Raw genomic sequence first — 13,182 nt, 5'->3', positions numbered from 1 at the left:
AGCGTTCTTCGGTTCGGGGAGCGATCGAGCCGCGACCAGGTCAGCAGGCTCTCGTCAGTCCAGGTCTTCTCTGCCTCCCGTCCCTTCCGCACCCCTTGTTATACTTCCCCTCCTCTTTGAAGTCCGGAGTCCTCGCCGAGAGGGGTCTTGGTGCCTGGGGGCGGTGTGTCGGGGCTTCCTGTCGCTCGGCCCTTTGATCTGTTCAGGTGGGTCCGGGAGGGACTCCAGACACCCAGCAGGCGAGGCGGCCGCTCACCGGGGGCCTGGTGGTCGATCGAAACCGTCCTCGGGGAAGAAACCAGAGGTGTGACAGGGTCGGCGCCTCTCTGTCTGGCCTGGGGGGTTCCTCTCTCCCTCGGCCGGGCATGCTTGTTGGTGTCTGGCCGGCCAGCGGGATGTTGGGCCGGGGTGGCCGGAAGTCTGTGACATCGTGGATCGGTGCGGTTGCAGGGTGGCTTGCTGGTCGGGAGGGCCCACGCCACGAGGCCGGTCTCACAATTTTGAAAAGCAAGAGATACAAGTCACTAATCATATCACTGATGAGTCCTTTTTTGCATCATTCGTAAATGACCACACTAAAATTCTTAGGAGTGAGAACTAATTAGCACATAAAGTGATTTCACACAAAATATGATTCCAGTTACAAAACATTAAGCGACACAAGAGAAATAATAAAACTCAAAGTAAATGTAAACTCATAAACTTAAGACCAAGACCTCCCTTAGGTAAAATAAAGGCTGAGAAAAGATTCAGAGAAGCACTGGGATGTGTCCAAAGCATCTCTTCCCAACAAATTAAGTGGTCTGTAAAAAGAATCACACTCAAATGTTTTTTATTAAACTTTTATGCTCCACACAAAGAAAAGCTTCGAACAGAATCACATTTAAAAATCAGGTTCTAGGCTTTTCCATGACATATGAGATTCAGCCTGCTGGGAAATAGTCAATAATTTGACAAACACAACTCAGCAATAAGAAAACAGACCTATCGCCCTGAGTCCAAATAAAAATCTGTGACAAAAACATCTTTATCTGAAATACAGAACGCGAAAGAATAATATAATCAGAGGCAAATTTAGCTATGAATAAAATCAGCAAAGGCCATCTTCATATTCAATAACGAGAATACTTCAGAACACCAATCTATTCCTACTGACTTGTCCGAGGAAAAATAAACTGAATTCCTAATGTTTTTTTTATTGCGAAAATCGCTACCAAAAGAAGCAATCTCACTCCTTTCCGCAGTTCCAATGAATGAACACTACCCAAAACTGTTAGCGCTTGGGGCTTCTTCGACATCAAACATCTAGATGATCTCATCAGACTAATGCAACCAACTTACTACTTGATGTACCTTTTCTTACCAACTTAGTAAAATTATTTTTTCACCTTCTAGCTCCTTTATGGCGCTCACTATTCTATGCCTCTTTGCTATAAGGTTCCTATCCTTACAGAGTCAAGACAGAACACATTTCACTTATCCTAGAAAAGCCAGTGCCAAGCTGAAAATTATTAGTAGTTATAGACCCAAACCAAGCTACCTAGCTTGGCCATGTCCACTTAAAGTCAAAGACTACAAGTCAATCCTTTTGGGTATTCAGTCTGGATTTGGGGCTGGCCACAGCACAGAAACAGCAAAACTGAAAGTCTGTGTTGACATCCTTCAAATGCTGGGCATAGGAGACACTTGCCTTTAAAATCTATTAGACGTATCAGCATTCAACTCAGTTAATCATAAAACTCTTCTTAAAATGCTTGTATACAAAATGAGCCTAAGAGATTCAGTGTGCAACACATTCAAGTCATTCCTTACTGGCCGTTTCCATCTGGTAGAATTGGAAACGTCACCTCCAGACTTGAACTGGTAACTTGTGGTAATCCCAAAGGATCAATCCAATCCCCATTACTCTTCAGCTTTTACATGAACCTGCTATGCCATTTATTAGAAAACAATTACATCAAACTCTAATAATATGCAGTCGACACAAACTCTACCTAAAACTCTCCTCATTCAACAACTTCTCAAGAGAAGCTTGGAAGAGATTTACACCTGGGCAACCAACAATTCCCTGAAATGTAACCCTCATAAAACAGAATTCCTGCAATTTCCCCCAAAATCCAACAAAAGTATTGACCCAACCCTAATTGCAATTTCAAGACTGCAACATCACAACTTCTCTTACTGCTGCTACTAAATATCTCAGATTTCTCATCGACAGTGCCCTCTCATTCGAACCACACATCAATAAAAGGAATGAAGCATCCACTCTCCATCTCTTGAAGAGATGGGTAATGCCATCTAGGCAGGCCTGCCTGATACACCACGCTTGTCCTAAAAGCAGTCCTTCATTCTACACCTCGTCTGATCTCTGACAAAGGAAAATTGCATCATATTTACCCAAAATGTTGTGATCTCCACTGACTCCCTCTTGAGGCTAGAATAAAATCAACATCTGCTGCCTAATGTCAAAGCCATTCACACAGGCAGATCTCAGTGCCTTTGTGAACTACTGAAATTCTCCGGCGGATCGAGAAAATCATACAGCAAGAAGTCTCCTGCTTGAACCTACTAAATTAAGAACATCTCGTGCACATAGTCAAAACTTCTCTGGATTGACCCATCCCATCTGGAATACCCTTCTGACTCAAATAAGAGTGGACCCAGACATCCTCTCCTTCCAAAAAAGGCTCAAGACTTTCTTCTTCACAAGATACCTAAATGATGGACAACCTGTACAGCTCAAATGCTCCCCAGGAGCCTACTCAATTTAAACCTTCACCCATATTCTACTCTTCCACATGCTCTTCCTCACCGCACCTCCTGGTTTCTTGTTTTGTGCTTGATTACCACCCTACATACACTGTTTCTTCCTTATGCGCTGACATCTTCTCTCCTCTTTCTCCCTCCCCCTTCAAAACTTGCCCTTTCCTTGAATGTTTTCGTGGTTTGTTGTTTTTCTATGTAAACATATCTCTCAATTGTAAAGTTCTCTATACAGTGCTGCAAATATTATGAGTTAAAGCAGCACTACATAAACACATTTAAATTAAAACAAATGTGGTCTTCACCACTTTCCAGCATCGTCGTGTGGCGCATTGTCTTTTCAACAACATTAAGGGTGAAACTCTGCTTTGGACAGAATGAACTAGACTGTAGAAACATCTGAATATTTCTGAGATGGGTGGAGCCTCTAAAAATGTGACCAGGCTTTGACAGAATCATTCACAAAGTAGACACCTGACACACGAGGAACTGTAACCCAGTCCACCCACTCTTGCAGTGGACAGGTCTGTGTATAAATCTCCAAATTTTCTTGTATGCTAGCAACTCAGCATTGGGTATTGGGGTATCAAACCAGTGAATGCTAAGTAGGTCATACTCACTGTTGTAAAGCAAATCTGTGATATCAAGCTCCAAAGAAGGGAATATGGTGGGGAACATCTTATACTTGTTCCCAAACCGCGGCATTTGTAACATCAGACAGAATGGGATCTGAAACACAGCAGGCAAAGAAACAAGGCTCAAAAATACAACATCAATAGCCTTAGATTTTCAAAAGTCCACCTGCTCATGCTGAAACAAATTTCACCTCTTGTGGTGTTATAGCCTTTTGGATCAAGAAGTATTCTTTAAACATATCCTAAGTCAGAGAAATATTTGCTCTATGGGTGGTATTTTCAATGGAAAGTTCCAGCCTCTCCTCGCTACATGTTCTAGTACTTTTGGCAGAAGGGTAGATTCCACCGACCACAAGAGATTGTGGAAGGTGTGAATTGTTGGATTTAAAATTCCCAAACCTCATTGCTCCAGACTGACCATGCTCCTGCTGCAATTGAAGAAAGTCAGCGAGTTCAGACATTATGCCTTTTGAGGCAGGCAACTATCTAGCTTAAACATAGCTTAGGTCCAGGAGATCTAAATGGAAATCATTTGTATTGCAGTCAGTTGTCCCTACTTTGCTGGACTTTCCTTGTCTAGCTAAGCCACTTCTGAAAGGAAGCAGAACAGACAGGGAGAGGCATCACACTGGCCACAACATAAAGGTAAAGATTTCTGGAAAGCACACAGAGTGATACACCTCCAAGGAATTTTACTTACACAAAAAGTTCCAACTTGCAGTTTTACAGCCCCCTGCAGTCAAAACAACGTATTGCTTTGTTTAGTAATTCCTTTGATATACCGCTGCTACCTCGGGTGATGCATTGAAGCACTTTACAGTGAGTAGCACACTACTCTTGAATCCAAGGTTAGTGGTTAATCCAGGGTTATTAGTTGTGCTCCAATCCATGCATTTACCTAAGATTTCCTGCAATAAGGATTAATTATATTAACTGAGTAATAAGTAGACATTTTATGTCATTGTTATAGATGATATGTGAGTTAATTCAAATAGGATTGTGAGTAAATAGATAGATGGAGGAGATTAGGGAAGGAACAGCTCTTCCAAACTGCTACTTGAGTGGATTGTAAACAACTTTTCTGATGCGTAAAATTGGTTTTGTACATTTGCAAAAGCCGTTTTGCGTCTGTGGTTCCCCTGTGATTTTGCGAATCTCAGGGTTTTCAGTCTCAAAATTGCTCAGTACATCTGACCTATGGTCCCTGACAATCAGTGGCGGTACCCTCCAGTTCCAAACGGTCCACCGATTAGGAACTGTGGTCTTCTGGTAGAAAGACATGTTATGTTATGTTAATTTCATTTTTAACGCGCTCACATTACCCGGGGGTATCTCGGCGCAACCAAGAGACAAGGCAACAAGAGCAGCTATATTAGAACAAGATTGTCTTAAGTATTTTCATAAAACGAGAGTGATCTGAACAGATTCGAATATGGTGTGCCTATTTGTTCCAGTAATAAGGAGCCAGGTAAGAAAAAGACCTACCGCCAGAACGAGCCTGTTTGACACGAGGAATGATTAACAATGGTTTATCACTCGATCTCAGGAGTCTCAGCGGACCACAGTGTCGAAGTTTAGTTGTTAAGTAACAGGGGCCATTTCCAGTTAGGGCTTTACGTGTAAGACAGCCAGGGCCGGACTGGGAATCAAAACCGGCCCTGGCAAAGTGCTCGGCAGGCCCCCCGGGGGATTGGGGGTGCCGCCGAGCTCTTTGCCAGGGCCGGTTTACCGCCGATTTTGTTACAGGACCGATTTTGCAGCTATGCTGCAAAAACGGCCTTGTAACAAAAACGGCTCCCAGGGGACCAAAACCGGCCCCCACCTGTGCAGCGCACCGGGGGATTGCCCGGTGCCCGCTACGGCCAGTCCGGCCCTGAAGACAGCACATTTTAAACATTTCTTTTTGCATATTTATATAGCGCGAACTCGACCCGAAGGTATTGGAGCGCTTTAAATGAGCACCCTATTTACATTACACATTCAGGCACGGGGAGATTATGTGATTTGCGCAGAATCACAGGATGTGGACGCGACCTCGAGGCTCGAACCCTGGTTTACAGCACAAAAGTCGGGCGCTTTGCCGACGGACCACATCCCCTCCCGTGATTCTCTTCCGTATCGGGAGCCAATGCAAGGTATGCAAAAGGGGAGCGAAGCCAGCCCCTGAGCAGAACATGAACAGAAATGCTCCTTACAGTATGATAAGGTGCAAAGGGCTTCAGGGTATGCTTGTCTGGCCTTTCCATAGAGTCAACTAATATCATATCCTCAAGAGCTCATGAGTGCTTACCTCATCAAACTTCAAGTCATTGGAGAGGAATGATCTGTGCAGCAGGGACTGCACCGTAGGCACCTTCATCGCCTCGTCGTTCTCCAGTATGATCTGGTAGCTGTTACACTCCTGCGTCTTGTTGTTTGACCTGCAATTTCATGAGTAAAGATCAAACATTAAGGAATCTGTGGAGAAAAGTAGAAAACGTGGTACACTTCATGGATTAGAGTGATGGTTCTGTGAAAACGCGGTACTTCTGATCACCGGCCTGCCGGTGGGGAATTGGGGAATGCATAAAGAACAATTGATGGACAGAATGTTGAACAGTGTCAAACATTCACCCCGTACAGAGATCAGGGCCTAAATCCATCGTTTCTTTGCTCCCCATGACATTCCAGTTTAAACTCAGCCATATGGAAATCAGCCTTGACCCGGCCCCCAATGGGATCAGTCCAGCCTGAACTGCCAGGCCAGGTTCTCTCTGGACCGGAAACAATGTAGGGAATTGGGGACATCTGTAGAACAAGCAATGCAATGCAATAGGTCTCGCATTTACGTGAGTTTAAGCTATTGGCATTGTAAATGACAATGCCTTTTATGTTATGCTTTAAAAATCAAAACATAAATAAAAGGCATTGTCATTTACAATGCCAATAGCTCAAACTCGCGTAAATGTGAGACCTATTGCATTGCAAATGCTTGTTTAGCTTGTTAACAAAAAAATATATTTTGAGAAAGAGTTTACAAAAAATGGCTTCTATATGTACAGATATATGTAATAGAAGTAATTGTATGCATTGTCAGATTAGTGCGGTAGCACAGTGGGTAAATGTAATAATTATAGCTACAGCATGTATGCTTTTTTGAGTAGCGGTATCAAAGCCATATAATAAGTGTGTATAGAAATGGTTTATTTTCTTAGGTATGGTATGATAGAGATTAGAAGACTATGGGCCCGATTCACAGACCTAACTTAAGACAAATCCTAAACTTACTCCCATTTTGGTATTCACAGAAGGCACTTACTCATTTTGGTATTTACAGAAGGCACTTACTCATTTCGGTATTCACAGAAGTTAGGAGTCCTAACTTTAGGACTCCTAAATGCCTTCTGTGAATACCGAAAGTCTTAAAATTAGGATTTTTCTCAGTTTAGTAGTAGTGTAGTTAGGCCTCCTAACTTTAGGACTCCTAAATGTCTTCTGTGAATATCAAAAGTCTTAAAATTAGCATTTTTCTCAATTTAGTAGTAGTAAAGTGAGGACTCCTAACTTTAGGACTCCTAAATGCCTTCTGTGAATACCGAAAGCCTTAAAATTAGGATTTTTCTCAGTTTAGTAGTAGTATAGTAAGGACTCGTAACTTTAGGACTCCTAAATGCCTTCTGTGAATACTGAAAGTCTTAAAATTAGCATTTTTCTCAATTTAGTAGTAGTAAAGTTAGGACTCCTAACTTTAGGACTCCTAAATGCCTTCTGTCAATACCGAAAGCCTTAAAATTAGGATTTTTCTCAGTTTAGTAGTAGTATAGTAAGGACTCCTAACTTTAGGACTCCTAAATGCCTTCTGTGAATACCGAAAGTCTTAAAATAAGGATTTTTCTCAATTTAATAGTAGTAAAGTTAGGACTCCTAACTTTAGGACTCCTAAATGCCTTCTGTGAATACCGAAAGCCTTAAAATTAGGATTTTTCTCAGTTTAGTAGTAGTTAAGTTAGGAGTCCTAACTTAAGGACTCCTAAACTGAGAAAAATCCTAATTTTAAGACTTTCGGTATTCACAGAAGGCATTTAGGAGTCCTAAAGCTAGGACTCCTAACTTCTGTGAATACCGAAGTGAGTAAGTGCCTTCTGTGAATACCAAAATGAGTAAGTGCCTTCTGTGAATACCAAAATGGGAGTAAGTTTAGGATTTTGTCTTAAGTTAGTTCTGTGAATCGGGCCCTAAATGTGTGTAAGAAGGGTGCAACTGTTATGTAAAGACATGTGGTATATTAACGTGTTAGAAAATACGGTATGTAATGGTGAAGGTTTTTTTTTAGATGTGGTAGGGGTTTAAAAGCATGCTGGGAAAAGTTTTTTTTAAGTATAATTGCAAATCTATTGGAGTGTATTACGAAGAGGTAATCTGATGTCTTTTTATCGCAATGTTTGTAAACAGACTGGTATAATAGAGCTGTTATGTTAAAGATGTGTGCGTGTGCAAAGATAACTGTTGGACATTAAGGTATGCACTCTAAAAAAATCTGTAGTGGCAAAACATTGGCTAACGGAAAAAGTAAAAATGAAAGAAACATAAAATGTGTAAGTAGCACAGTAGTACAATATAAGGATAGGTGGCAGTAGAGAGTGCAAAGCAGAGAGACAGATCGAGCAAGTGGAGAAACATGAGGAGAGGTGGCAGCAGAAAATGTGTAGTAAGAGATAGACACGATGATTGAAGAATATGAGGATAAGTGGTAAGTTAGAGTGCAGGGCAAAAGGGAGAGAATATTGTACTGGTGCGTGTTTAGGCAGCAAAAGCGAAAAAATGTTTGTCTTTTCTTGCCCTTCGGCTGCGACAGTTAGCACTTTCAGGATTTCAAGACAGTCTTATATTGGCTGCAGAGATTGAACATGATTACATAATTTAAAGAAACGTGTGAGGGGATATGATCTGGTTTGGTTGCTAAATCTACAGTGACTCCAGAGACAATCATCTTTTTTGATATTTCTACACAGGAATTAATATTCCAAATGTTGAGTGCTATACGCTGTGACTTAACCAAGTCGTTGGGATCTCCGTCATACGCCTTGCTATTTTCCCTATATGTTAAGGAATATGCAGATTTCGGAGAATATCTAACCATAATATGGACCATTCGTTATGAGAGCTCTTGTAAATATCTTCGTAGTGTACGAAAAATCTTTTTCGCTCTACTATGATTCGGAGGAAGTTGACGTGCAATTTTTGATATAGAATAAACCCACTATAAAAGGGGAACTGCCTAAAGACTACGGATCTGGCTATCCACTGGCTCTCTTCTGATAAGATTGACTCCTTTTGATTATTAAGCGCCCTGAAGAAGTCCGCTTCAAGGACAAAACACGTCGGCTGTGCTGTTGAGAACAGTGATGTTTATGATCTTGTCTTTTTAAAAAAAATGTATTGCGCTTTGGAATAAAAAAGGAATTTTTGGAAGAACATCGATGTCGGAAATAGATTTTATAATCGCTCTTCCTTATATTTGATATGTGGTTCATCTGTGCTTCCGTTTAAAAGCAAAAAAATGCAATGTAAGTACTATGTGGCAGAAAATAAAACATGAGGGACCTAATAAAGACAAAAAAAGGGAGCAAGTAACGAGGTGTAAGGAAAGGTAGACTGTATGTATATGTTTAAGTGGGAGGAGAGAGTGCGGGACAGAGGGATAAGTATAACGTTTTTTGAATATTTGTGAGACAACGTTATACATTCTGGGAGTTGTTGTGTTTTCTTTCTATTGAACCAGCTGGACTAGCATGCCAGATATGGTAATTGAACTGACATACCGGATAACAAGTCCCGTACCAGAAACCTGATGTCCTAACAACATGGAGTAACGCGCAAGCAAGGTAGCAACCCTAGATTATTTTTATAGGAGAGTAGTCCTTGCTCTGCATTCGGTTTAAAACTGTAGTTACTCACGAGCACTTATATGAAAATAACTGTTAGGACAGAGTACGGGGCAGGTGGAAGGCAAAAGTGAAAAACATAAGGATAACTGTTAGGACAGAGTGCAGGATAGACAAGTAGGTACAATGATTAAAGAACATAAGGGTAAGTGACAAAGCAGAGTGTGGAGCCGAGCGACTGGGCACAAGAGAATAACATTAGGATAAGTGGCAAAGCGAGTGCAAGGCAGAGGCACAGGCACGGGGAGTGAAAAACATAGGGAGGGGGAAATGAGCATGGAAGCAATGGCCGAACTGTATTTGGAAGCAGGAGAAAGTGCGAGGACTTGTGATGTTTTTTTCTATTGAACCAGCTGGATTAGCATGTCAGATAAAGTAATAGAACAGCAGACACACCGGATAACAAGCCCGTAGTAGAAACATGATGTCCTAACAGCATAGAGTAAGGTGCAAGCAAGGTAGCAACCCTAGATTATATTTATAGGCGAGTTGTTTTTGCGATGCGACCTGTTTACATCTTTAGTTACTCAAGAGCACTTTATTAGCCCCCTCTCTTCAGTCGCGTTGTAGACATTGAAGGAAAGGACTGAAGGCCACCAGTACACCCATCGTTGTTTTTGCGATACATAACATTTACAAAAAGGGCGCCTTTGCGGGAGCTATCTTGGTAATGTTTTAAGTGAGCTCATGAAGTGTTAGCGTCCCAGTGCTCCCCCTAAGCGTGAGGCCTAAGGCTGAGTATGATTTCACGGTGACTCAGTTGTAAGTTGTGCACAAGTGCGGCATGCGCAGAGCCGTTTTGTAGGTCTCCAGCCTCTTTAAGAAGGTGGCAGGACAGAGTGCAAGGCAGAGGGACAAGCATAGCGAGTGTAGAAAATAAGTGTAACTGTGAGCTGCCGCCTCTGATGCAGGAAACCAGGGTTCGAGCCTCGAGGTCATGTCCACATCCTGTGATTCTGGGCAAATCACTTAATCTCCCCCTGCCTGAATGTGTAATGTAAATACAGTGCTATGTAAAGCGCTCCAATACCTTCGGGTCGAGTTCGCGCTATATAAATATGCAACAACAAAGCAGAGTAACAGCCATGGGGAGTGAAAAGCATGAGGAAAAGTGGTAGGAGAGAGTGCAGGACACAGTGACAGGGACGCTAATTGAAACAAGCGGCCGCGAAAGTGATCGCGATCAAACATCAAAGCGGCCGCCAAAGTGAAAGTAATCGCGTCAAGCGCGGCACGCGCGCCCGCGCACGTGCACTGTAGCTCTAGGCTAGCCTGGTAGCACTTTTTGGAGCCCTCTCAAAAAGTCTCGCCAGACCAGTGCATGCGCTGGGTCAGGCGAGACCTAAAAAGGACTGAGCAAAGTAGAGCCACGCAAGTGGTTACTGATAGATGATAATATACATCCAGCAACTTAAAATGCATCAGTGCAGGTGGGTGAATTACGCAGAAAAGTGACTTTGGGGTGCAGAATGTTCGAGGAGCACCTGTACTGTGTGCACTGCAAGAGGAGAGTATCTGCTGAATGAGGGGGGCTTGGTGACCACCTGGCGTTTGTTGAGTTTGAGGTGGGTGTTCTTTGGATGGGATGCATGTTTAGTATGCGATTTCTGTATGAGGGCTGTTTTGTGAGTGCAGGATGATGCATGCAGGGTGTGTATGCTGTACCTGGAGGAGATTGTGCATGAAGATGTATGCAGAGTGCAGTGTGTTTCCGAAATCTGGGAGGGGTGGTAATTGCGTGTGTGTCGTGTGAGCTGATGCTATCACCAAGGCAGCTAGCATATGTGCTTGCCAGTCCCACACTGTACAGAAGGCATCATGTGTGTTTGACCATCTCTTACGTGTCTAGTGGAGCGCTCATGAGCATTATTTCTCCACAGCAGCTAATCATGTGTGTTTCTATATTATAGCTGTGTGATGCTCTCTTTAGGGATTTCAGGGCAGAATAAATAGTCCAAGGACGCCACTGCCCAGTCCCAAAAGAAGCCTGTGCTACTCCAGCCTACCCAAGGTGGAGAAATGGAGGGGCAATTACAAGATCACCATGTTTAACTCTTGCGCTCAAAATAGCTGTTAGATGTCCTCATGGGGAGGTTGATACCCTGGTGGCATAACTAAAACATCCGAGTTATCAGAGAGCTGGAGAGTGGCTTCTTTTGCAAATTTTAGAAATAACAAACTAGGCAGAATAATCGTCAATCTATATTTTATTTGCCCTTACAAGGATATTGTTTAGACTACCGGAAGAAGTTGAAAAATATCTGAACTCTTTAAGCATTAGTGAAAAGCAAGTAACCTGCACTTATCTGAAGCACACGCTTTGCTCATGCGTTGGTTTGCAAGTGATGCCTAAGTACAATCGGCCTAAACAGTCTGAAAGGTGATCACCAGGTGTTAGAGGGACACAGCAGCGAGCTAAAGTAGGGGACATATTCGAACTAAACGTATTGATCAATTATTGGGATGTTGGGTAGATTAAAATCATCGGGGCAAGCTAGTGGAACACAATCGCTATAATTTATTGCTAACGTGGCCACGTATAGTGGTGAACCTATACATTGCGCTGAGTCTTTCGGTTTTGTGAACTGCTGATGAGACAATACAATTGGATGATTTCATGAGCCAGAGAGATAAAATGTATGAAATACAACACAAAAGATAACATGCCTGGAAGATTGGAACTCGCTCACAGAAAGAGTGTTTCTAATTCTTCCTTATCCTATGGTATTCCATACTGCTCCTGTGGTCACCACTGACACCTGGAAGAACAGGGAATGTCCAGCATACAACAACTAGGGCAATGGTCCACAGATTTCTTATTGCCACACCTCTCATGTGAAATAAATTCATTGAGGTCCCGCCAAAATGACAAGCATATTTTCCTCGTACTTAGGGACAGATTTTCAAAAAAGTCACACAACGCAGCGCAGCCCACAAACAGGCTGCGCTGCGTTGCGAGACAGGGAGGGAGCAGCAGAGAGCCATATCTACAGAGATATGATCTTTCCACCCCTTTCCCTAGCACTGGTGCTGACTTCAGCTGCCATGCGCCAGGCCCACACCTTATCGCTAACGTGCGTATCTGAGTCTAACATAGGTTTTGCACAGGCAGGGTAACCTTCCCGTACAAAATACTATGACTTGACAAGTTCAAACACTTTTCCCACTTTGTATGTGCGGTGCACAGTGCAGCAGGCAAACAAAGTTCGAAAAGAAAGGAGAAATGAAAATGTTTCTCCTCTTGATGCCTCCTTTCAGATGCCATTGACTTCTGGCACTAAACCCTGTCCACAATTGTTTGTAGATAGTGTTTTGCATTAAAAGGCATGGGTGGTTGCATGGGAATACCCATGTACCATCCACGTAACGCCCCCTAGGCATGAAGTAACGCAAAGCAATACTTTGTGCTGCTTTGCGTTACTTGTAGGGCACTTTCCAATGCAAAACAAGTATTGTGCTGGAAAGTAAATTGGTAAAAGAAAAAATTTCTGCTCGTTTGCGGCACTTTTGTGGCGCTAACCCAGCGCAAAATGTTTAAAAATCTACCCCATAGTGTGTAAACCTTGCAAGCAAGTTAAAAAATGTGCGGGGCTTGAGTCCACACCCGCTAACAAATGATGACAAATCTGATTTGCAGTAGTGCTTTTCAATTTCTCACAATAGATAAATACAGGATAACCAAAGCAAGACAGACAGACATTTCAAGTGAGAACAAAGGGGAGAGGCACATATTAAAAGAATTTTCCAAAAGCAATGTCCTTTTTTTTAGCCTTTCTCACAATAAATCCCATATATCAAATTGAAACAATATTGGAAGCAAAGGAGCCAAAAGTTTAAAAAGTGTTAATTCTTGCCTTTTA

At 42.5% G+C, this 13,182-nt stretch overlaps 1 protein-coding gene across 1 annotated transcript in view; it reads right to left on the bottom strand.

The window, feature by feature from the left end:
- Positions 1 to 13,182, bottom strand: part of LOC146812104 (ubiquitin carboxyl-terminal hydrolase CYLD-like) — a 181,685-nt gene that overhangs the window by 17,571 nt on the left and 150,932 nt on the right. Inside the window, exons 8-9 of the mRNA XM_085619106.1 lie at positions 5,689 to 5,818; positions 3,384 to 3,492 (exon numbers count right to left, since the gene is read on the bottom strand). Coding sequence (XP_085475232.1) covers positions 3,384 to 3,492; positions 5,689 to 5,818 — 239 coding nt within the window. The remainder of the gene's footprint in view (positions 1 to 3,383; positions 3,493 to 5,688; positions 5,819 to 13,182) is intronic.

This window comes from Triturus cristatus, chromosome 7 (genome assembly GCF_964204655.1).
Source record: "Triturus cristatus chromosome 7, aTriCri1.1, whole genome shotgun sequence".
NCBI lineage: Eukaryota > Metazoa > Chordata > Amphibia > Caudata > Salamandridae > Triturus > Triturus cristatus.
This window is presented reverse-complemented; position numbering and strand designations above follow the sequence as displayed.